Source organism: Callionymus lyra, chromosome 11 (genome assembly GCF_982586985.1).
Source record: "Callionymus lyra chromosome 11, fCalLyr1.hap1.1, whole genome shotgun sequence".
Taxonomy (NCBI): Eukaryota; Metazoa; Chordata; class Actinopteri; order Syngnathiformes; family Callionymidae; genus Callionymus; species Callionymus lyra.
The window spans coordinates 5,779,788-5,806,281 of record NC_141828.1 but is presented as its reverse complement, the minus strand read 5'-3'; the positions used below and the strand labels follow the sequence as shown (position 1 = coordinate 5,806,281).

Sequence of the window (26,494 nt, the reverse complement as noted above, 5' to 3'; positions counted from 1 at the left end):
AAGAAGTTTCTCCAAGTTTTTATTATTGTTCTGGAAACATCTGCGACTAGTGTGAGCAGCAGCAGCATCGAGGTCACGTGAATAAATAAATAAAAGTCTCTGGAACACCTGAACCTCTGGTCACATGACTCACATTGTGAACAAAGTGCTCCGTGATTGGCCAGCAGCTACATTATGAAAAGGAATGTTGCGTTCGTCCCGAGGACTCCACCTCCCGTCTTCTTGGAAAAGGAACTTGAAGCTTTTATCCTGAAAGCTTCTGCTCCGATGGTTCCTCCGTCTGTGGCTCGCCTTGACTTTTGGTCCCGACCTCGGTACCGGACGTGACCCCGTTCTTGATCCCCGCCCGGTTCTTGCCCCCCCAGCTTAGGCTCCTGGTCGAGGTGACCTTGAGGCTGCTGGACTTCTTCCCTCCTCCGGTCTTGTGCTTGACGGGCGAGTCCAGCTCCAGGGCGGGGCTGGAGTGCGCCCGCTGGAGGCCATTTTCTTCCAATATCATCGACTCGAACGCTGCCAGATCTCCGTCCCCGGCGGCCATCTTGGCTCGCAGCAGCATCGCGTAGGTGCCGAAGCGCGTTTTCTGCGTCACATGGTTTCGAAGATGAAGAAGAAGAATCCATACCTTCGTAACTTCTCTCTGATCACATCCTGTCTTAGTTACTCTGTGTTGAAGTTTATCAATGTCTTCAGAATATTGAACGATTTAACGTTTCAAATGTTGAAACGTCTTAATACTACAATATTTTCAAATATTTATTTATATTTGAATTCAATTAAAATAATAATGTTTACATTCGTATTCAAATGGATTATATTTATAAATCAATTAAAAATATTTGTTTAAATTTGTTACGTTTTAATTTTTAGCATTTTTAATGTAATAGAAAATGTTGATACTATTATACTGTATTATACTTATACTGTATTATACTGTACTACATATTCAATTCATTATTTTTTAATTATTGGAAAAAACTAAATGAAACTTCATTAATTTCTTGATCAATGATATATATATATATATACACATACATACAGTACATACACATCTATATACACACACACAAACAAACACATCTATATATATATATATATAGTATATACATAAATACACACACATATATGCACACATGCATGTATGTATGTATGTATGTATATATATAAAAAAATACACACACATCTATATATATATATATATATATAAATAAATACACACATATGTACACATACATACACACACACATCTATATATATATATATATATATATAAATAAATACACACATATATGTACACATACATACACACACATATATACACATCTATATATATATATATATAAATAAATACACACATCTATATATATATATATATATATACATAAATACACACATATATGTACACATACATACACACACACATATACACATCTATATATATATAAATAAATACACACATATACACATCTATATATATATATATATAAATAAATACACACATATATACACACACAAACACATATATCTATCTATCTATCTATATAAAACTATTCTGATGACACTGATGTACTTCAACAGCTACTCCTTCCTCCTCCAGGTACTCCAGGTACTCCATCCTCACCTCGAACTCCAGGTATTCCCGCCGCAGCTTCTGCTCCTCCAGTTCACGACCTTTGACCGTCTGCTCCGGCGCGGCGGCCGACAGTTCGGTCAAGTCGGAGGAAACCGCCCGGAACCGGCTCTCGTGGGACTGGATCTGCTTGTCCTGCGGAGACACACACATTATTATTATTATTATTATTATTATTATTATTATTATTATATTACATGTTCTTCTTCACACACACATTATTATTATTAGTATTATTAGTATTATTATATTACATGTTCTTCTTCACACACACATTATTATTATTATTATTATTATAGTACATGTTCTTCTTCACACACACATTATTATTATTATTATTATTATATTACATGTTCTTCTTCACACACACATTATTATTATTATTATTATTATATTACATGTTCTTCTTCACACACACATTATTATTATTATTATTATTATATTACATGTTCTTCTTCACACACACATTATTATTATTATTATTATTATTATTATTATTATATTACATGTTCTTCTTCACACACACATTATTATTATTATTATTATATTACATGTTCTTCTTCACAAACACATTATTATTATTATTATTATTATAGTACATGTTCTTCTTCACACACACATTATTATTATTATTATTATTATTATATTACATGTTCTTCTTCACACACACATTATTATTATTATTATTATATTACATGTTCTTCTTCACACACACATTATTATTATTATTATTATATTACATGTTCTTCACACACACATTATTATTATTATTATTATTATATTACATGTTCTTCTTCACACACACATTATTATTATTATTATTATATTACATGTTCTTCTTCACACACACATTATTATTATTATTATTATTATTATATTACATGTTCTTCTTCACACACACATTATTATTATTATTATTATATTACATGTTCTTCTTCACACACACATTATTATTATTATTATTATATTACATGTTCTTCACACACACATTATTATTATTATTATTATTATATTACATGTTCTTCTTCACACACACATTATTATTATTATTATTATATTACATGTTCTTCTTCACACACACATTATTATTATTATTATTATTATTATTATATTACATGTTCTTCTTCACACACACATTATTATTATTATTATTATATTACATGTTCTTCTTCACACACACATTATTATTATTATTATTATTATTATTATATTACATGTTCTTCTTCACACACACATTATTATTATTATTATTATATGACATGTTCTTCTTCACACACACATTATTATTATTATTATTATTATATTACATGTTCTTCTTCACACACACATTATTATTATTATTATTATTATTATATTACATGTTCTTCTTCACACACACATTATTATTATTATTATTATTATATTACATGTTCTTCTTCACACACACATTATTATTATTATTATTATATTACATGTTCTTCTTCACACACACATTATTATTATTATTATTATATTACATGTTCTTCTTCACACACACATTATTATTATTATTATTATTATATTACATGTTCTTCTTCACACACACATTATTATTATTATTATTATTATTATATTACATGTTCTTCTTCACACACACATTATTATTATTATTATTATTATATTACATGTTCTTCTTCACACACACATTATTATTATTATTATTATATTACATGTTCTTCTTCACACACACATTATTATTATTATATTACATGTTCTTCTTCACACAAACATTGAAGGGTTGAACTTAACAATAGAAGAAGATTTGGTATATAAATATTTATATATTTGTTGATTATTTACTTTCTTTCATTTTTCACCGACTGTTGTCAAGACAAGACAATTATAAATGTAGTTTTTTTAAACATTTAATTATTGTCGAACTATCGACCTCAGCAACTTCTTTACTGAAAGGTTGAATTTGTTTTGGTCGATTCATTAAATTAAATATTTCTACAGTGAAAGATTTAAAACAAATAAAAATAAATATTTACAATATTAATGATTTTTTAAAACAGTTTAATATCATAACTCTATTAATTTAAACATAGATTTTCTAAATTGAATATTTATAATATAATGTATAAATAAATAAATGCTGAAATAAGGAAAAAATATAATATAAACAGAAAAAGCACTAGTTGTCAACAAAAATACATAATTTTATTTATTTATTTCAACATTTTAACGTCGACCATTTATGGTCCTTCCTTCCTCGCTTTAGGTTTATCAAAGTCAAACACCAGAAATACTTAAAAAGTGTGTTATTATCAAAGTCTTAGGATATTTAATAGTGTATTCAAGTGTAAAAACAGTGTAAAAAATGTGTTATTATCAAAGTCTTATGATATTTATTGTGTATTCAAGTGTAAAAACAGTGTAAAAAATGTGTTATTATCAAAGTCTTATGATATTTATTGTGTATTCAAGTGTAAAAACAGTGTAAAAAATGTGTTATTATCAAAGTTTTATGATATTTATTGTGTATTCAAGTGTAAAAAATGTGTTATTATCAAAGTCTTATGATATTTAATAGTGTATTCAAGTGTAAAAACAGTGTAAAAAATGTGTTATTATCAAAGTCTTATGATATTTATTGTGTATTCAAGTGTAAAAACAGTGTAAAAAATGTGTCATTATCAAAGTCTTATGATATTTATTGTGTATTCAAGTGTAAAAACAGTGTAAAAAATGTGTTATTATCAAAGTCTTATGATATTTATTGTGTATTCAAGTGTAAAAACAGTGTAAAAAATGTGTTATTATCAAAGTCTTATGATATTTAATAGTGTATTCATGTGTAACACCAGTGTAAAAAATGTGTTATTATCAAAGTCTTATGATATTTATTGTGTATTCAAGTGTAAAAACAGTGTAAAAAATGTGTTATTATCAAAGTCTTATGATATTTATTGTGTATTCAAGTGTAAAAACAGTGTAAAAAATGTGTAATTATCAAAGTCTTATGATATTTATTGTGTATTCAAGTGTAAAAACAGTGTAAAAAATGTGTTATTATCAAAGTCTTAGGATATTTAATAGTGTATTCAAGTGTAACAACAGTGTAAAAAATGTGTAATTATCAAAGTCTTATGATATTTATTGTGTATTCAAGTGTAAAAACAGTGTAAAAAATGTGTTATTATCAAAGTCTTAGGATATTTAATAGTGTATTCAAGTGTAACAACAGTGTAAAAAATGTGTAATTATCAAAGTCTTATGATATTTATTGTGTATTCAAGTGTAAAAACAGTGTAAAAAATGTGTTATTATCAAAGTCTTATGATATTTAATAGTGTATTCAATTGTAAAAACAGTGTAAAAAATGTGTTATTATCAAAGTCTTGTGATATTTATTGTGTATTCAAGTGTAAAAACAGTGTAAAAAATGTGTTATTATCAAAGTCTTATGATATTTATTGTGTATTCAAGTGTAAAAACAGTGTAAAAAATGTGTTATTATCAAAGTCGTATGATATTTATTGTGTATTCAAGTGTAAAAACAGTGTAAAAAATGTGTTATTATCAAAGTCGTATGATATTTATTGTGTATTCAAGTGTAAAAACAGTGTAAAAAATGTGTTATTATCAAAGTCTTAGGATATTTAATAGTGTATTCAAGTGTAAAAACAGTGTAAAAATGTGTTATTATCAAAGTCTTATGATATTGTGTATTCAAGTGTAAAAACAGTGTAAAAAATGTGTTATTATCAAAGTCTTATGATATTGTGTATTCAAGTGTAAAAACAGTGTAAAAAATGTGTTATTATCAAAGTCTTATGATGTTTATTGTGTATTCAAGTGTAAAAACAGTGTAAAAAATGTGTAATTATCAAAGTCTTATGATATTTATTGTGTATTCAAGTGTAAAAACAGTGTAAAAAATGTGTTATTATCAAAGTCTTATGATATTTATTGTGTATTCAAGTGTAAAAAATGTGTTATTATCAAAGTCTTATGATATTTATTGTGTATTCAAGTGTAAAAAATGTGTAAAAAATGTGTTATTATCAAAGTCATATGATATTTAATCAACTTTATTCAAGTGTAACATCAGTGTAAAAAATGTGTTATTATCAAATAGTTATGATATTTAATAGTGTATTCAAGTGTAACATCAGTGTAAAAAATGTGTAATTATCAAAGTCCTATGATATTTAATCAACTTTATTCAAGTGTAACATCAGTGTAAAAAATGTGTTATTATCAAATAGTTATGATATTTAATAGTGTATTCAAGTGTAACATCAGTGTAAAAAATGTGTTATTATCAAATAGTTATGATATTTAATAGTGTATTCAAGTGTAACATCAGTGTAAAAAATGTGTAATTATCAAAGTCTTATGATATTTATTGTGTATTCAAGTGTAAAAACAGTGTAAAAAATGTGTTATTATCAAAGTCTTATGATATTTATTGTGTATTCAAGTGTAAAAACAGTGTAAAAAATGTGTTATTATCAAAGTCTTATGATATTTATTGTGTATTCAAGTGTAAAAACAGTGTAAAAACAGTGTTATTATCAAAGTCTTATGATATTTATTGTGTATTCAAGTGTAAAAACAGTGTAAAAAATGTGTTATTATCAAAGTCTTATGATATTTATTGTGTATTCAAGTGTAAAAACAGTGTAAAAAATGTGTAATTATCAAAGTCTTATGATATTTATTGTGTATTCAAGTGTAAAAACAGTGTAAAAAATGTGTTATTATCAAAGTCTTATGATATTTATTGTGTATTCAAGTGTAACATCAGTGTAAAAAATGTGTTATTATCAAAGTCTTAGGATATTTATTGTGTATTCAAGTGTAAAAACAGTGTAAAAAATGTGTTATTATCAAAGTCGTATGATATTTACTGTGTATTCAAGTGTAAAAACAGTGTAAAAAATGTGTCATTATCAAAGTCTTATGATATTTATTGTGTATTCAAGTGTAAAAACAGTGTAAAAAATGTGTTATTATCAAAGTCTTATGATATTTATTGTGTATTCAAGTGTAAAAACAGTGTAAAAAATGTGTTATTATCAAAGTCTTATGATATTTATTGTGTATTCAAGTGTAAAAACAGTGTAAAAAATGTGTTATTATCAAAGTCTTATGATATTTATTGTGTATTCAAGTGTAAAAAAGGTGTTATTATCAAAGTCGTATGATATTTACTGTGTATTGAAGTGTAAAAACAGTGTAAAAAATGTGTTATTATCAAAGTCGTATGATATTTATTGTGTATTCAAGTGTAAAAACAGTGTAAAAAATGTGTTATTATCATCAATATCGGCGCCGATCTAAACCCACCAGGGACAGCTTGGTGTTGGACGCCGGCAGCAGAGGTCGAGTGAAGCGTCTCTGGGAGCCGATGGCGGCGGGAAACGGCGGCGCCGAGAACATGGCCGCCACCACGTTGATGCGTGTGATCCACGAGTGCATCTGCTCCGAGCTCCTGCGGACGACAGCAGACGCTCAGAGTCCCTGCGGCGCTGGCGGCGAGGGGGGCGGGGCTTACGGCGCCTGCAGCAGGAAGACCCTCCAGTCCGCCGTGCGCAGGTAGAACACGTTGGGCCTCTTGTGGTAGTCGGCGGCCCTCAGGGCGAGCGAGTGATGGATGGACACGGCGTTCTTCACGTCCTCCTCGCTCAGCTCGCGCTCCGCCCGGAACTCGTCCTGCGAGACAAGCCGTTACTCTCCCGCCCCGCGGTCACGTGATGGCGTACCTTCTGCAGGTAGAGCACCATCCCCCGCAGCACCACGTAGAAAGACCTCCAGCCTCGGCGTCCTCGCGGCGCTGGAACAAAAGAGAGGAGGTTCTAGAAGGTTCTTGACCTTGAAGGCGGGGTTCCGTTCACTCACTCCTCTTCCCGTCCAGGTCGGCGTGGACTTTGCGGACCAGGAAGCCGCTTTTGAAGACCTCCTCGTCGGACTGCTGGGCCACCAGCGGGTGCCGTCTGGTTCCGAACCTCTTCAGGGTGTGTGAGGCCAGGTCGGTTCTGGAGTCCAGCAGGTCCGAGGAAGACTTCATCAGCTCCTCCTCATCACTGACGGAGAAAAACAAGTTAATTATCAATAAATACATGTGTTTATACAAATAAACGTGTGAAGAAACAAGAACGTCTAAATAAACAGATGATTGACTTTATTTTGGTCAAAGAACGGTGACATTTCTAAGTTGTTTGTTCATTGAATTATTTATGTATTTTTTTATTTCAACATTAAAGTATTAATGAATTTATAGTTCGGCCCGTGATGATCATCTACTGCTGCCTTGAATTCATCTATAAATACACAAATAAAGTAAAAAAACATGTATAAATAAATAAATGTATGAATAAACAGAAAAAGCACTAATCATCAACAAAAATACATAATTGTATCTATTAATTTCAACGACGACCATTTATGGTCCTTCCTTCCTTGCTCTGTGTTTAGGTTTATTTTAAAGTCAAACACCAGAAATACTTTATATGACGAGTAATAATCAAAGTTATGATATTTAATCAAGTGTATTAAAGTGTAACACCAGTGTTAAAAATGTGTAATTTTCCCAAAGTTTTACAATATTAAATTAAGTTTTACGTGTGCCTGTTTGTGTGTGTGTGCATGTGTGTGTGTGTGTGTGTGTGTGTGTAGGTGTGTGTGTGTGTGCATGTGTGTGTAGGTGTGTGTGTGTGTGTAGGTGCGTGTGTAGGTGCGTGTTTATGTGTGTGTGTGAGTGTGTGTGAAGGTGTGTAGGTGTGTGTGAAGGTGTGTAGGTGTGTGTGTAGATGTAGGTGTGTGTGTGTGTAGGTGTGTGTGTGTAGGTGTGTATGTGTAGGTGTGTGTGTAGGTGTGTGTGTGTAGGTGTGAATGTGTATGTGTAGGTGTGTGTGTGTAGGTGTGAATGTGTATGTGTATGTGTATGTGTATGTGTATGTGTGTGTGTGTGTGTGTGTGTGTGTGTGTGTGTGTGTGTGTGTGTGTGTGTGTGTGTGTGTAAACATACACAGTCCACTCCAGTTTCTCATTCTTGATGGAACTGTAGAGATTCTGTACACAAGAGAGTTTTCATCAACAATCAAACTTTAAAGCAGGAATCTTTGTGGAAAGAATTCAAGTTAAAACAATATTTTAATGTTTAATTTTCTCTCTCTTCTGTCTCACGTCTAACTGCAGCAGATCAGGTGCAAATATACTTTTATAGATTCTATAAAAGCAGAGACAACTTCAGTTTAAAATGTTCCTTTTAAATACAGAAAATACAATTTAGTTTGTTTCTGTAGAAAATGATTGACATCTTAGAAATTAAAAAGGATGCAAAGAATAATTATATAAAAAAAACAACAACAAATGTAGCATTTATTTTCTGAGAGAGACAGTCAACGATACTATCTTTGTTTTTGATTAACTTGCAAAGTCTGTTTTCAAAGTTAGTCAATGTTAGCTAGTTAGCATTAGCATTAGCATTAGCATGTGAATCAGCCAAACCTTGAGCAGTTCTTTAGGAAAGTCTTTCCCGTCGTTGAGACCGTCCAGGTTTGAGATGAACTGATGGCACGACATCCTCTTCCCCACATTCTACACAAACACATAGTTACAGTTCAAAGTGTTATTATATATATATATAATATACACTATAGCTAAGGTGAAGAGTTGCTCACGTTTCCATGGAGATCAGAGTTTAACAACATGAGGGCACAAGTCAGAGTGTGGACACTGTCTGTGAAGAAGATCACAGGTTAAGAAAAGTATATATATGTACACATTTATATATACATTTATATATACATTTATATATACATTTATATACACATTTACACATTACGTAACTTAATAAAGCGCTTCTGGTTCTAACAGGACTCTCTAGTTCTTGTTCAAGGACTGTTGACACCAAAAGGAAGCGAATCATCTCAATGAAAGCGAGTATCAAGGGTCGAGTATCGAGGTCACCCCCTAGTATCGGGGCGTCACCTCACCTCTGCTCTCGCAGGCAGATCAAAAGGTCATCAATTATAGTTAAAAGGGTTATAAATAGTGTAGAAGTTCATCAGTGTCGTCAGAATATTGGTTGAATTTAACATTTTTTTTAATTGAAATTTACTTTATTTACTCACAAAATGTGTATTTTTGAACAATTGAAATCAATACATTCTATATCAAAAGGTTGAATTACTTAATTATTGAATAATTTAATAGAAAATAGTTTTTTTTACATTTAGTTTGATTTTCCAATCCAATAATTCAAGAATACATGATTTAAAATTCAGTATTTTCTGGCGGCACAACGATATCAACATTGAATTCATAGATCCAGGACATTAAAAAGTTTAACTTTAAAAATGTTTTTTCAAATGTAAAAAAAAGTAAGAAAATTAAATACAACAAGTATTTGACCAAAAAAAATCCAACCTTTCAATATAGAAATCATTCAAATAAAATATATATAATACATTTCATTAATGATCACAACATTCAACACTGATAAACCTCCATAGGAAAGACAGGTAAACAAACGTAAGACGGGTAAACAAACGTAAGACGGGTAAACAAACGTAAGTCGGGTAAACAAATGTAAGACGGGTAAACAAACGTAAGACGGGTAAACAACCAGGTAAACAAAAGTAAGACGGGTAAACAAACGCAAGACGGGTAAACAAAGAGGTAAACAAATGACGACGGGTAAACAAACATAAGACGGGTAAACAAACGTACGACAGGTAAACAAACGTAAGACGGGTAAACAAACAGGTAAACAAACGTAAGACGGGTAAACAAACAGGTAAACAAAAGTAAGACGGGTAAACAAACGCAAGACGGGTAAACAAACGTAAGACGGGTAAACAAAGAGGTAAACAAATGACGACGGGTAAACAAACATAAGACGGGTAAACAAACGTACGACAGGTAAACAAACGTAAGACGGGTAAACAAACAGGTAAACAAACGTAAGACGGGTAAACAAACGTAAGACGGGTAAACCAACAGGTAAACAAAAGTACGACAGGTAAACAAACGTAAGACGGGTAAACAAACAGGTAAACAAACGTAAGACGGGTAAACAAACGTAAGACGGGTAAACAAACAGGTAAACAAAAGTAAGACGGGTAAACAAACGTAAGACGGGTAAACAAACGTAAGACGGGTAAACAAAGAGGTAAACAAATGACGACGGGTAAACAAACATAAGACGGGTAAACAAACGTACGACAGGTAAACAAAGAGGTAAACAAATGACGACGGGTAAACAAACGTAAGACGGGTAAACAAACGTACGACGGGTAAACAAACGTAAGACGGGTAAACAAACAGGTAAACAAATTTAAGACGGGTAAACAAACGTAAGACGGGTAAACAAACAGGTAAACAAACGTAAGACGGGTAAACAAACGTAAGACAGGTAAACAAACGTAAGACGGGTAAACAAACAGGTAAACAAACGTAAGACGGGTAAACAAACGTAAGACGGGTAAACAAACAGGTAAACAAACGTAAGACGGGTAAACAAACGTAAGACGGGTAAACAAACGTAAGACGGGTAAACAAAGAGGTAAACAAAAGTAAGACGGGTAAACAAACGTAAGACGGGTAAACAAACGTAAGACGGGTAAACAAAGAGGTAAACAAATGACGACGGGTAAACAAACATAAGACGGGTAAACAAACGTACGACAGGTAAACAAAGAGGTAAACAAATGACGACGGGTAAACAAACGTAAGACGGGTAAACAAACGTACGACGGGTAAACAAACGTAAGACGGGTAAACAAACAGGTAAACAAACGTAAGACGGGTAAACAAACAGGTAAACAAAAGTAAGACGGGTAAACAAACGTAAGACGGGTAAACAAACGTAAGACGGGTAAACAAAGAGGTAAACAAATGACGACGGGTAAACAAACGTAAGACGGGTAAACAAACGTAAGACGGGTAAACAAACGTAAGACGGGTAAACAAAGAGGTAAACAAATGACGACGGGTAAACAAACGTAAGACGGGTAAACAAACGTACGACGGGTAAACAAACGTAAGTCGGGAAAACAAACGTAAGACGGGAAAACAAAAGTAAGACGGGTAAACAAACGTAAGTTGGGTAAACAAACGTAAGTCGGGTAAACAAACGTAAGACGGGTAAACAAACGTAACACAGGTAAACAAACATAAGACGGGTAAACAAACGTAACACAGGTAAACAAACGTAAGACGGGTAAACAAACGTAAGTCGGGTAAACAAACGCAAGACGGGTAAGACGGGTAAACAAACGTAAGACAGGTAAACAAACGTAAGACGGGTAAACAAACGTAAGACAGGTAAACAAACATAAGACAGGTAAACAAACGTAAGACAGGTAAACAAACGTAAGACGGGTAAACAAACGTAAGTCGGGTAAACAAACGCAAGACGGGTAAACAAACGTAAGACAGGTAAACAAACGTAAGACGGGTAAACAAACGCAAGACGGGTAAACAAACGTAAGACAGGTAAACAAACGTAAGTCGGGTAAACAAACGCAAGACGGGTAAACAAACGTAAGACGGGTAAACAAACGTAAGACGGGTAAACAAACGTAAGACGGGTAAACAAAGAGGTAAACAAAAGTAAGACGGGTAAACAAACGTAAGACGGGTAAACAAACGTAAGACGGGTAAACAAAGAGGTAAACAAATGACGACGGGTAAACAAACATAAGACGGGTAAACAAACGTACGACAGGTAAACAAAGAGGTAAACAAATGACGACGGGTAAACAAACGTAAGACGGGTAAACAAACGTACGACGGGTAAACAAACGTAAGACGGGTAAACAAACAGGTAAACAAACGTAAGACGGGTAAACAAACAGGTAAACAAAAGTAAGACGGGTAAACAAACGTAAGACGGGTAAACAAACGTAAGACGGGTAAACAAAGAGGTAAACAAATGACGACGGGTAAACAAACGTAAGACGGGTAAACAAACGTAAGACGGGTAAACAAACGTAAGACGGGTAAACAAAGAGGTAAACAAATGACGACGGGTAAACAAACGTAAGACGGGTAAACAAACGTACGACGGGTAAACAAACGTAAGTCGGGAAAACAAACGTAAGACGGGAAAACAAAAGTAAGACGGGTAAACAAACGTAAGTTGGGTAAACAAACGTAAGTCGGGTAAACAAACGTAAGACGGGTAAACAAACGTAACACAGGTAAACAAACATAAGACGGGTAAACAAACGTAACACAGGTAAACAAACGTAAGACGGGTAAACAAACGTAAGTCGGGTAAACAAACGCAAGACGGGTAAGACGGGTAAACAAACGTAAGACAGGTAAACAAACGTAAGACGGGTAAACAAACGTAAGACAGGTAAACAAACATAAGACAGGTAAACAAACGTAAGACAGGTAAACAAACGTAAGACGGGTAAACAAACGTAAGTCGGGTAAACAAACGCAAGACGGGTAAACAAACGTAAGACAGGTAAACAAACGTAAGACGGGTAAACAAACGTAAGACAGGTAAACAAACGTACGACGGGTAAACAAACATAAAACGGGTAAACAAACATAAGACAGGTAGACAAAAGTAAGACAGGTAAACAAAGACAGGTAACCAAAAGGACTGATGGTGCAGGAACCTTGACTGGTCTCCGGGTGACTCTGCAGGAATCTTCTAGAAAAGTGCGACAGGACTCTCTCTCGCTCCTGAGTTTCTCCGATCAGAGCGAACCGACTCAGAAGTTTCCTGATCAAACAAGGTTAGTGCGTTAGCTCGCGTCATTAGCATTAGCCACGTTAGCATTAATGTCACGTGCACGTCGTTAACATCGACATCGGGTCGAAGGAGGAACCGACCTCAGCGCCGCGTCCACGTCCAGACCCGAGAAGTCGAAGTGGCTCAGGTATTCTTCCGCCACCATGTGGCTGAAGTCGTTACTGCAGAGAAACACAGAGTAAGCTACACGCTAGCGCTTGTAATTCAAGCTACGCACTTCCTGTTCAGGTGTCGGGCCACGTCGGACTTCCTGAACCCGTCGAGCTCGTAGAGACGCTTGGAGAGCCGGCGCGCCGCCTGTCGGTCGGGCTTCCAGCCGTTCGCCAGCGAGTCGTCGCTGCCGCCGCCGTGAGCCAGACGCGCCGCCACGTCGGCCTGAGGGACCAGCAGCTCCGGGATCACCGGACACTTCCTGTGGACGAGACGCCAAACTTGTCGTTCTTTCATTTGGCTTCAAGAACGTAATTAAGTAATATTTTATGGCACTTTTCTAAAGCAGGGTCACAAAGCGCTTAAACAATCAAAACAATACCCAATAAAATATATACTTAAAAGGTCAGGATAACCCCGAGACAAACACAGGAGTCTCAGAGAATCTGGGGTGTAAGTCTGGATCAGATCACTGATGGAAGGTCTGACCATGAATAGATCTGAAAGTAAGAACCAGAATTTTAAAATTGATCCTGAAAGAAACTGGCAGCCAGTGAAGAGTTTGAAGGTGAAATGTGAGTTCTTCTACTAGAACGGCTCAGAATTCTGGCTGCAGAGTTTTGTATGAACTCTATCAAGGTTTTGAAGGTTTGCTAGTAAATCTTCTAGGTGACGTTGCTGGACTACAGTGGATCTGATGAGAACAAACTCATGGACCTAAAAAAGCTTTTACGTGTCTATCGTGTCAAAATACAGTATTCTTTTAAAATCTTTTTTATTAAAAGTTTTTTTTGGTATTTAATTACATTAAATTCATGGAAACTATTATACCAACATTTTGATATTGAATTGAACAGATTAATACAATCCATAACCATTTATTATTATTATTTTAATCAGAAAATCTGTCTATTTGGTAAAAAAAACTATTTTATACGTTTTCAAAACAAAAATTCAACTTTTCAAGATATAAATTATTGAATGTGATTGTTTAAAAAAAATGCTAAAAAAACATCAAAACATTTCAATAAAAAAAACATTTGAAACGTTAAGTTAAATAATAAGAGTTCAATAATAAGAAGGCACTGATGTACTTCCATACACACTATAATGCAGGTCAACACTGACCTCTGGTCGCAGTTGAGCGCCGGCACAGAGCTGGCCTTCTGGAAGCGAAGACACGACTCCGTCTTCTGCTCCGGATCCTCGTCCACGGCTGGTTCTGCTGCAGAGACGCTGAGCGTCAGTTCTGAACGAGACGTCTGAGTGGAGTTGGAGTCTTCGGGTCCAACCAGCGGAGCGAAGCTCAGGTCCATGATCTGCTTGGCGCTCTCACAGATCCGGCTCTGCAGGAGCACAAAGACCTTCAGCGTCAATATTACGGAAGAACATCTTCATCTTCTTCATCATTATCATCATCATCAGCTTCATCATCATCTTTATCATCAACTTCAACATCTTTATCATCTTCATCTTCTTTATCATCAGCTACAACATCATCATCATCATCATCATCTTAAACATCAGCTTCAACGTCTTTGTCATCTTCATCATCATCATCATCATCATCATCGTCTTCAACATCTCCGTCATCATCATCATCCTCTTCAACATCAGCTTTAACATCTTTATCATCATCATCATCATCATCATCATCTTCTTCATCATCAGCTTCAACATCTTTATCATCTTCATCATCAGCTTCAACATCTTTATCATCATCATCATCATCATCATCTTCATCATCATCCTCTTCAACATCAGCTTTAACATCTTTATCATCATCATCATCATCTTCAACATCTCTGTCATCTTCATCATCATCGTCTTCATCATCACCTTCAACATCTTTAACATCTTCATCATCATCATCTTCATCATCAGCTTTAACATCTTTATCATCATCATCATCTTCATCATCAGCTTTAACATCTTCATCTTCATCATCATCTCTGTCATCTTCATCATCATCATCCTCATCATCTTCAACATCTCTGTCATCTTCATCATCATCATCATAATCATCGTCATCATCAGCTTCATCATCAGCTTTAACATCTTAATCATCTTCATCTTCATCTTCATCTTGATAATCATCTTCAACATCTTTATCATCATCTTCTTAAACATCATCATCTTCATCATCTTCATCATCATCACTGCCAGGCCACTAGTTACGCCCGACTTGTCCAGACCCCTCACCTGTATCTCAGGTGTCAGCGTGGGCAGGTCGAAGGTGAAGACCGGGGTGGAGCCGGTGGTCAGAAGGTCAACACTGTCCAGGCTGCTGTAGGACGTTCCTTTGGCCCGATGAGACTCCATGATGGTTTCAAAGTGCCGGCTGAACGAGTCCATGTGGTCAGAAGGTTTGTTGGGAGAGTCGACGGGCAGCGGAGACTTGGGACCACCGACCACCAGAGGAGACTTCAGGCCACTATCCACGGACTCCACCTTCCTGTGAGTGTTGTTTCTTGATGAATTATGATGTACATCTCAGTGACAGCAGAATATTGAACATTTTAGATGTTAAAACTTGGAATTTATTAGGTTTTTTTACGCATTAGATGTTTATTTTATCATTGAATTCATTTATTTATATAATGAAAGATCTTTTTTTTTCTAAATAATTGAATTCCAAAAAATGTTTTATTAGTTTAATGTGCTATTTTTTAATAATTAAATAAGTTTAAAATGGTAGCACTATAATACCAGTGCTGTGTCTCAAATCGCATACTACTCTTAGTATACTAGAAGTTAGTATGCATCAGTTTAGTGTACTCTGCTGCTACACACTAACCGGAAATCACACGACAGCTTCTTCTTCTACTTCTATTTAACGATGTTGCAACCAGCTGTTTGAACGCTATCGCCACCTGCTGGCAGCAAGTTCTGCAACTTTGGAAAAAAGAAATAAAGAAGAAATATGAGAATCAAAATATTTGCGAGATATTTAAGCTGGTATCAGCAGCGAAGACGTGTCATCCTCGTACTGCTGCGGAAAATACACCTGTAAGTATATGAATATATATGCATATATATATATATATATATATACTGTATATATGACGTAACTTCTGTTTAAAACGTCACTAAGATGGAGCCGTTTAGTGTGGTTAGTTTCCATCGAACCATCCTCAGTTTTGTGGGCGTGTTAGTATGCCAATTTAGTGTGCATGGAGCACTAAATTCGCATACTAAGAATTGAGACGCACTAAAAATACTAACTTTGAGTACGCTAGTATGTGATTTGAGACACAGCACAGAACTTTATATTGAATTTAAAAGGCTACAAATTAAGTAAAAAGATTTTTTTAAATGTTCTTTTAGGAAAATATTACATTTTTATAGTTCATTAAAAACAAATTCAACCTTTCAATACATTAAATATTAAATTTAACTGTATTTTTTAATTCAATCCTTTAAAAAACAACATTTCAATTAAACATTTTCAACATTTTAAATGTTAAATTCACAGGTGTAGGTCTCACCTGTGCAGCAGAAGACTGAACACGTCATCATCGTCGTTCGCTCGCTGCCTCTGTTGGTCTCCCTGCATGCGAACGCTGGCCCAGCTGACCACCTCCTCCTGGCGCTCCTGGTCCCGGTGCGGTCCCGGTGCCGAGGACGCGGGACTGAAGCTGCAGTTTCCTAAGGCGCTGCTGCGGTTGCTCCCGAAGGCCGAGTCTGCTTCGTCCGCCGACTCCGCCTCCGCCCGCATCACCTCGTCCAGGTCCGTCTCGCGGTAGCAGCGCAGCGGCACGGCGTCCAGGTCCGTCTCCGAGTACTTGATGGTGCGGCGGATGATGCCGGACCTCGGGGCGGAGCTCCTCCGGTCGGCGGTCAGCAGCTCCACCTCGATCTGCCGGACCTCCTGGTGGGCCGACCTCGCCTGGAGCCGGTTCTGAGCGGCGGGAGAAGGTGCGGCTGCACTGTTGACCGGACTCTCTGTGAGAAGCAGACCATCGTTACAATCGAACGGAAACTTTTCTCAACAAATACTGAGTGTTTTGACCGTTAAGGGAACATGATGTGTGAAGTGGTGACGCCTGCTTCATTATTTTTGATTTGAGTGGTTGAAGCTCGAATTTGCGTCGACCTGTGGCGTCTGGAAGTTTATCAGTGCCATGAAAATATCATTAATATCATTACATTTATCATTACAAATGTTGAAACTTTATATTCTTTTGAATGCATTTCATCATTTATCGTCATATCCTTTGAACAATTGAATTCTACAATTTCTATTTTAAAAGTTTGAATCCTTTTTTTTTTTTAGAATAACTTAATGCTATAATTCCAATAACCCAAAAACCTATATTTTCTAAATTCAATATTTTTTAAAGCCTTTTATATTGAACACAAAAATATAACAGTCAAGCTATTGGCTAAAGTTCAATATAGAAGCTCAGTTCTCTTCTGGTAAACTATCAATTATTGAACTCAAGTATTCAATATACTGATGGCACTGACATACTTCCACAGTAGTACTTCTCAGATACTTCACACTCATCTTTCTCTCACTGTATCCTCCCTCGCTCTACTCTTTATCCATCATCCCCCCCCCCCATCCTGCCTCCCAGCCGGTCACAGCAGGAGGCCATCGACACAGTCTGGTTCTGCTCCAGATTTCTGCCCCACTGTGATTCACTCATTGATCAGTTTTTATTTTCTCCAAATATAGTCTTAGTTAAACTGAGTGTCTTGAGATAACTGTGTTATGATTTTACACTTTAAATAAAATTCAAATTAACGTATACACTTCAAACCGATACGATTGACTTAAAGTAGCCAAAACTAGTGGTTGATGAAAAACATGGGTTTGACTGACAAGACGGTTTGATAAACGGTACCGTTGCTATGACGATGTTCCGTCTCCTCTCCGAACAGAAAAGCCCACTTCGCCTGAGCGATCTTTTGCGATCGGGTCGCCGTCGTTCTGTCACTCTGTCAACACAACCAAACAAATGTAACACAACAAAACAAAAAATCACATAAATCTGGTATTAAACAGCAACGACATCATTTTTGAAAGTACTATTTGAAAATCTTAAATCTAAGCCAATTAATATTGTTATCATAGTGTAATTAAACCAGGTGTGACCTTTGACCCCCTCTGCCCGACATGTTAGACCTTTACATGCGAGGGCAGAGTCAACGTTGGTACACAGTAAGATCTAAAAGACACACACCGTTCCCGGGGTGTCATGACCGGAAGCTTCTGGGGAGAGACTTCCTGTGACACCACTGGAGCTGTGAGACAACGTTCCTCCTCCTCCTGCCCTGGTCTGGGGCCCGGTGCCCTGATTCTTCAGAACCCCGGCTCCGGTTGTGGCTCTTGACTGGACCGTGCTTTTCACGCTTCCCTGGTCCGGACCCGGTCCCCTCTGCAGGACCCTCTCGTTGAAGGCCTGCCTCGGCTCCGTCGTCCTCCCGCTCAGATGGACCGGCTGGCTTCGGTGCGAACCTTCCATATTTCTCGCCGAGATGTGCTGTTGACGGGGGTCCAGGACCGGGGACGGGGACGCGGCCGGGTGCAGCAGCCGGGCCGGGATGGCGGGCGACGCCGGGGAGCTGTAACTTCTCCAGGGAGGCACGGCGAGCTGGGAGTTTGGTCCGCCTGGCGAGAGCGTATGGCTCTGGCGTCGCTGGGGGTCCGGACCGTAGAGGTGCGTGTAGGGCGGGGGCTCCCTGAAGAAGGGGCCGATCTTCGGACTCTCAGACCCGGGCGGGTCCATGCGAGAGGAGGCGGAGGAGAAGCTCTGTCTAGGAGACCCAACTGGAGACATGGGGCTCCTGGTCTCACCAGTGAAACGCTCTGGTGACGAGTACAGAGCCCTGTTGGACGCCGCGGGGGATCCACCGCCTGGATAGTAAGAATTCCAAGTATCTTCATTGGTTGGACGCCAAGACCTGTAGCTGGGGAGGGTTGGACTTGTGACGGTGGCGATGTGTCTGGAACCAGAGTGGGACCTCTCATCCCGGTACCGGGTCGTCCTCTGGTTCACGTCCAGAGCATTGGAGTGGACGCTCAACCGGTCCGAGGCCGGGCTACGCGGGAGTCCGTTGGTTGAGGCCGACCAGTCGGGCTCTCGGGGGACGGGTCTGGACGGCAGGGTGAGGGTCCCGCGCGGTTGGACGGGTGACCCGCGCCAGGATTGGCTCGGGGGAGCCTGACGAGGGAGGCTCGGACTGAAGCGTTCTGGACTCCTGCTCCCGAACCGGCGACGCAATTCCGGCGATCCAAACTCCTCGAGGGCCTTGCAAGTGGCCCCCCATGCCACGGCGTCACGTATGGCCCCCTGAAGATGAGGCGAGGGACATTTGGACACCGGGCCGACATGCTTCTGAGAAGCAAACGGTTCACTGTGTCTTTTATATCTGGGCAGCTCTGGGTCAAGGTCACCTTGACATGCAGAGCTGCGGCGGCTAACATTAGCCTTCTCGATGTAGCCATAGGTCACCACAGAAGTGTTCCCGTCTGGACCCCTGTGCACTGGTACCGGCGAGAACCCGCAGGGGCTGGTGGGTCCTCTTGAAGGAGTTGAAAATGGCGATGCAGGTTCTCTCCCCGGTTCCGAGTGGTGGTCACTGGTGGGGTCAATCAGAGACTGGAGTAACTCCTCAAACCGGTCCGGGTTCTGGCCCGGCAGAGCGGTCGGATCCTGCTTGTGGGTCTGGTGGGATGGAAATCTATTGGCTCCGCCTACTGTCCGGCGCTGGGCCACGGGTGACGGTTCCGGGCTGTGGGTCAAGCTGAAAGGCGACGAGGGTCTTCGGGAGTAAGGGGGGTCACTGGGGCACGGGAGAGGCCGCGGACGCGGTCCTTGCTCCTCCGCCACGGGCCGGACTTCCACGTACAGGTGCAGGACTTTGCCGGCGGGTGTCATGCTAGGAGGTCTCCCCGGTTGTCCTCGAGGACAGCGTGATAAGTAGGCGTTCGAACCTGCGGCACAAACAAGAGACATTAGCCGAACATTAGTCTCTTTGCTCGAGAGCCAAGTCAGGACACTGTGACGGGCGTGTTGTGGAAGTGGCTTAAAAATACCTCCTGGGAATAAACTAAAGGCAGCTCAGAGTTTAACTGACACACAAGCGTGCACACGGGTGCATGTGCACACACACCAGGTACAAACAGATCAGTACTTTCCTGGACACTAATAGGATTTACCCTCCTGCCGGTGCTACTCCCCCCCCCACACACACACACACACACACACACACACACACACACACACACAAACAAATCACACGAAAAGACGGTAAAAAGTCTCTCGGACGTGAATCACACAAAGATTAACACGGAGGTAACGGTCGTACAAATCATAATTCACCTGCTACAGAGATCCTCTGCGTTGCCGTGGAAACTTCCACCTCTCCGTCTCTCCGCCTCTCTCTCTCTCTCTCTCTCTCTCTCTGTGTGAACACTTGTTGTCTGCAGTCAGCTGATCAGTGTCCAGCCTCCTCCTCCTCCTCCTCCTCCTCCTCATTACTGATCTTCATCCCTCCCCTACCGGCTCCTTCCATACACATGAAGTCTGAAAGAGAAAGTACAACCTACAGCAGCACAGACGGACGCGGGTGTTTTAAAACCACAGGTTTAAAAAGGTGGTCCCAGATGGTCTCCAGGTTCTCAGAGTGTATCCCGTGCCTCGGAGTACTGCTCCACTCCGGTGTTGCTCCATCGTCCAGATGATTCCTCTTACGTTTTCTCCTCAAGTATATTTTTGTTCTCAGATGAGTCAAGTATCGCTGGTTTCGATGAGGATGTTGAGAAATGCCACTTTATCGAGGGTACTCCCTCGTTTTCCAGGAAACTTCTCTATGAAGTGCTTTCTGTTCCTGTTTCCAAATGAACAATAGTTTCTACTTCACTTTATAGTCACAGCTCAGATCGTGTCCTGAAAGAATGTGTCCCGGGTTCCAAGAGACCAGTTCATCGCCAACATTCTCACTTCATTCTCAAAAAAAACTGTTCCATCATCTTCATCTTCATCTTCCAAGAGCACCGTTTAAATCCCGATGTCGATCGATGTCCTGCGACACCGTTTCAAACTTAATTAGTGTTTTGTAGGGATTTGCCGTCGTCTCGGTCTCGGGTTCTGAGGTTTGTCCAAACATAAACACACGACGGCAGAGATTCCCATGCTTGAAACATCTCATCCGGCTTCAGAAGACGCAGACGGGTCCCTTGAGCAAGTGTTTCTGGTCGTGTTGCCGTGATTCGTCTGGCGAGAAATGTGTCCTGCACGGGTAGAACTTGGCTGCTTTTTCTTCCAGTCTTGAAAAAGTCCACTCAGCCTTCAGATCAGTGTTTAGGAAAGACAGATAGTCCAGGAAAGACAGATAGTCCAGGAAAGACAGATAGTCCAGGAAAGACAGATAGTCCAGGAAAGACAGATAGTCCAACAGGGCAGACGGGGTTGTAAACTCAGGGTGGTGCTTTATCAATCCCATGATTCTTTGCATGAGTTATATCTGATTGACCTTTCGATTTCAGGAAGACTGTATTTCAAGCACATGGTATATAAAACAAAAAGCGGAATAAATAAAGAATATTTAGACTTTCATAACGAATTTACTGCAAAAACATTTGTTGTTTTGTTTGTTTTTGTCTTCAATGCATACTTTGAATGATTGAACTTTCATTGATCCGATTTCAACTCCTCTTTACTGTAAATCAGACATGTTTGTTGTATATAAATAAACTTAAAAACAAAACAAACAAACGTGCACCTCAACCTACCTGTGGTTCGCTGTCAAACAGCTTCAACGCCGCGAAAGAACGAAGTTTGTCGGAAATAAACGAACCAAACTACGGATTCAAAATGTGATTTTACTTATTAAAGATAACAATAAATAATAATAAAAGACACACCTGCGTGCACGGTAGTTTCGAGGAAGTGACAGCAAACTGACAGAGAAGTGTGAACCCTCAGATAATGACTAGTTCAGCCTGTTGTCTGACTCACCTCCAGAGGCGGTTCGACGCCTCTAGTGACCCGAGAAAAGGGTGAGACGCCCGGACACCGGGACCGGTTCCCCCCGCTGACCCATCTCTCTCAGCAGCCGGCCGAACGGAACCAGAACCGTAAGCCGTCCTCCACGACTCTATTTCCCTACTGTTTTTACTGAGTGACGCAAGTTTACCTTCTCCAAGGAGACTTCCGCTTCGCTCACGTGACGTCACGACGGCGGGCGGTTGACGTCACGACGGGACGAGAGTGGACACGTTTGACACATGCGGATTAAAAATGTGGGGTAGATTTTTGCCCTATATTGAAAATAAATGTATAAAAATATAAATATTACGGAAAATATATTTTTTCACGTGGATTTTTTTTTAAAATAATTTTATTTAAATGCAAAATAAACTTGCTTTGGGTTAAATAAAAATACGCTTTAAAACATCTGTTTATTTGGATTATATGGACCTGGTTTTGGATTCTCTATCAACACCTTTAGTCCGTAAAAACCGAAAATAAATTCTGTAAAAACAATATTTAGATTTTATTTTCTTTAGTTTCAGCAGTGAAACTATGGTATGTAACCTCAGGAAAAAAAACACCATCACTCTCGATTTACAAAAACCAAACCCCCTGAAACTCCCAGACATCAATCCCAGAGATTTGACTCACGTTGGCCGCGCCCTCCACGTGGCCACGCCCCTTCCCCAGGTATTGATAACCTGGCCCTCGGATGAACGCGGGCTAGAGTCGCTCGCCATGGACATGATGGAGGACAACAGGACCTACTTCGAGCTCTCGCAGTTCGCCTTCGAGCGAGGGTTCGACGAGCGGAGCGCGATGCGGTGGATGCAGGAGCATTGGTGAGTGGACCCGCGTTGGTGCTGCGTTCAAGGCGCCTCGGAGAATCTGTATTTTTGGAGAGTTTTGCGACCTGACAACTGTAGCCTGAGCGACGTGTGTTTTAAGATCTCACGTGCTCACAGGTGGTCTAAACATCTGTAATGTAAATAGTCGAGAACGGAAAAACCGTTCGGCATTAAAATCCCCCAAATTTTTACCATTTAAAAAAAATTCTGTTTAAAGACATTTAAATCTGAGCATTGCAAACAAAAAGGGCAACAAACACAAGAGGAAAAGTACGAATCTGAAGGTTAGAGTCACTTTTAATACAACTATAAGTAAGTAAGTTAGTAATTTGTATTTATATAGCGCTTTTCCAGACCAGGGTCACAAAGCGCTTAAACAATCAAAACAATATTCAAGATCAAGATCAAGATAAAACTGATAACACAACAGGAGTTCCAGAAAATCAAGGAAAAGCCTGAACAAATAAAAACGAGATTGTTTTATATATATATATATTGGAATTGACAATAAGAAATTGTGAGATTAAATTGCGTCACACTGTGCGAACAGGTAGCTCAGGTGTGTCCCTGACATCACTCTCGGGGGTTGAGGCATCTCACACATCTGGTTCCTCCACCCAAACCAGTTTCAAACTACAGATCAATACCGTTGACAGTTTCTCTTTAAAAAAAAAATGGTTGAAACTCGTAAAAGGAGAACATAAACTATTTCTTGAGCAAGAGTCGCCGGAACCAGAAACCAGTCGCCGTGGAATGTTCTTTGTAATGTTGAGTTCATGTTCTCGAGCACAGGCTGGATCTTCAGGTCGGGGGTCATTAGTTCACGGGTCTGTAGGGAGGAGACCAAGAGTTAACATCAGTTTCCACATGGGTTACATCTATTTTTACAATAGCTTTTTAATTATATTGAATAAACACAGACAATGAAGCCTTTCAGGAAAGAAAACCACAACATTAAACCGGTTTAAACGAACAATTCTTGGAGTCGTCTCGTGGATGAGGCGACTTTTACGGATCTAAAAAAATTCCTCTTCTCTTTCCAGGGGCAGATCTTTTCTCTTCAGCATCCTCTACGTCATCCTGGTGTTCGGGGGTCAACAGTACATGAGGCGGCGAGAGAAGATGAATCTGCGGCTGCCTCTCGTTCTCTGGTCGCTGAGTTTGGCCATCTTCAGGTAACAACTACCTTTTTATTTCTTTGTTTGTTTGTGGCGTTTGTGCAAAGAACCTCTTAGAAAATGAAAAGTTAAAAAGTGTTTTGCTGCTTCATGTTTAAATCAATAAGACGAGGGTCTTTAGAACAAATCCATACATTTTAAGAATGAGCATTTTTTTGCCGACATAGGTTGTTTTTTTAGTGGCGACGACATTATAGAATTAAATGAATCCAATAAATGACATTAATAAAATGAGATTAAATAATAGAAATTCTATTAAAGTGGGCACATTAAGTAACGGATAAAATACATTTAATTAAATAACAATGTATATATATACATTATTTTACTATGCATTTATAGATAGATAGATACTGTTTGTAACTGATTAAACTATTTGTTCAGGCTTTTCCTTGATTTTCTGGAACTCCTGTGTTGTTATCAGTTTTATCTTGACCTTTAAAGTATATACTTTATTGAGTATTGTTTTGATTGTTTAAGCGCTTTGTGACCCTGGTCTGGAAAAGCGCTATATAAATAAATATTACTTACTTACTTACTTACTGTAGATAGACAGAGCGATAGATGGATAGAGTGATAGTTAGATGATAGATGGATGGATAGATGGATACTATAGATAGACACTATAGACTTTCTTAATCCCTCTAGAGATCTTCGGGAAATTGGGTTCACAGTAGACAATGGAAGTTTCTTTCAAAACAAGAACAAAATGCAAGCAAACAAACAAAGTGCAAAGATCATAGGAAAAGGGATAGAATGTGAAGAACTATTCCTGGAGTCAGTGTTTCCAGATTTAAAGTTGAACCTGAACCAAAGCTGTTCTGAGGGCCACGGTTTAGGTTTGAAGATGTTTTGCTGAATTAAGAAATAATTTATTAAGCAAACGAGCGCCAGATCCTGTTATTGAAACAAAACTTCTTCCTGCAGCATCATCGGCGCGATCCGGTCGGGTTCCTATATGTTCCATGTTCTGAAGACCGGGGGCTTCAAGCAGTCCATCTGTGACCAGAGCTTCTACTACGGCCCCGTCACCAAATTCTGGAGCTACGCCTTCGTCCTGAGCAAAGCGCCCGAACTCGGTAAGCGTTGAATCCACATCGTGACACGCGTCCCGGTCGCTAACGTGGGTTTCCTTTCTTTCAGGCGACACGGCGTTCATCGTGCTGAGGAAGCAGAAGCTGATCTTCCTGCACTGGTACCATCACATCACCGTGCTGCTCTACTCCTGGTACTCCTACAAAGACATGATCGCGGGCGGCGGCTGGTTCATGACCATGAACTACAGCGTGCACGCGCTGATGTACAGCTACTACGTGGTGCGCGCCGCCGGGCTGCGGGTGCCACGCCCGTGCGCCGCCCTCATCACCAGCGCCCAGATCGCCCAGATGGCGATGGGCATCACCGTCAGCGTGCTGGTGTTCCGTTGGATGCAGCACGCGGACTGTCCGTCCAACCTGGACAACATCGTGTGGGGGGGGCTCATGTACCTGAGCTACCTGCTGCTCTTCGCCCACTTCTTCTACCAGTCGTACCTGCGGCCGCACGCCAAGACGGCCTAACTCGTCCGCCCCCCTCCACCTTCCCCCCCCCCCCGTGGACGCCATGGAAACCACGCTTTCGGTTATTTATTTATTGTTATTTATTTCTGAATGAAGTTCATTTATGTGACGTACGATTTCTATTTATTGAAGAATAAAAACGAATCAGTTTGAGATGAATTGAGAAGAAATGTTTTACCAGCAAACTCTCTGTCACGGTTGTAACTCTTACCTCGAGCTGAAAAAACAAGGTTATAACAATTTATTTTGACTCTAAGTTCCCCGTTTCCGCAACGACAAAAGTTGAATGTCATCTCTGCCATTTTTTTTATACATGAAAATAAAAGTTTCAAATTTGTTTCGCATGTGTGTTGTAATACAAAACTCTGCAGCCAGGATTCTGAGCTGCTCTAGTAGAAGAACTCA

At 38.9% G+C, this 26,494-nt stretch overlaps 3 protein-coding genes across 4 annotated transcripts in view; 1 reads left to right on the top strand and 2 right to left on the bottom strand.

Annotated features, from left to right (window-relative positions):
* On the bottom strand, positions 1 to 20,988 carry LOC148069038 (PH and SEC7 domain-containing protein 1-like). Its single transcript, XM_087802681.1, has 18 exons — positions 20,852 to 20,988; positions 18,710 to 20,463; positions 18,371 to 18,464; positions 17,009 to 17,465; positions 15,723 to 15,975; positions 14,649 to 14,866; positions 13,588 to 13,782; positions 13,451 to 13,531; positions 13,234 to 13,340; positions 9,277 to 9,335; positions 9,104 to 9,193; positions 8,622 to 8,665; positions 7,493 to 7,677; positions 7,357 to 7,427; positions 7,149 to 7,306; positions 6,941 to 7,085; positions 1,619 to 1,762; positions 1 to 580 (listed from the first exon to the last, which is right to left on the bottom strand). The coding sequence occupies exons 2-18, from the start codon at positions 20,405 to 20,407 to the stop codon at positions 245 to 247; spliced, it is 4,335 nt and encodes a 1,444-aa protein (XP_087658807.1). The 5' UTR covers positions 20,408 to 20,463; positions 20,852 to 20,988; the 3' UTR covers positions 1 to 244.
* A 1,412-nt stretch (positions 20,989 to 22,400) lies between these two features.
* LOC148069037 (very long chain fatty acid elongase 6-like) lies at positions 22,401 to 26,426 on the top strand. Its single transcript, XM_087802694.1, has 4 exons — positions 22,401 to 23,346; positions 24,396 to 24,527; positions 25,458 to 25,609; positions 25,674 to 26,426. The coding sequence occupies exons 1-4, from the start codon at positions 23,057 to 23,059 to the stop codon at positions 26,087 to 26,089; spliced, it is 990 nt and encodes a 329-aa protein (XP_087658820.1). The 5' UTR covers positions 22,401 to 23,056; the 3' UTR covers positions 26,090 to 26,426.
* The window catches only part of aifm2 (AIF family member 2, ferroptosis suppressor), an 8,503-nt gene continuing 5,640 nt past the window's right edge, over positions 23,632 to 26,494 (bottom strand). For both annotated transcript variants that reach the window (XM_087802690.1, XM_087802691.1), the window contains exon 10: positions 23,632 to 24,181. In XM_087802690.1, coding sequence (XP_087658816.1) covers position 24,181 — 1 coding nt within the window. In that variant the 3' untranslated portion in view covers positions 23,632 to 24,180. The remainder of the gene's footprint in view (positions 24,182 to 26,494) is intronic.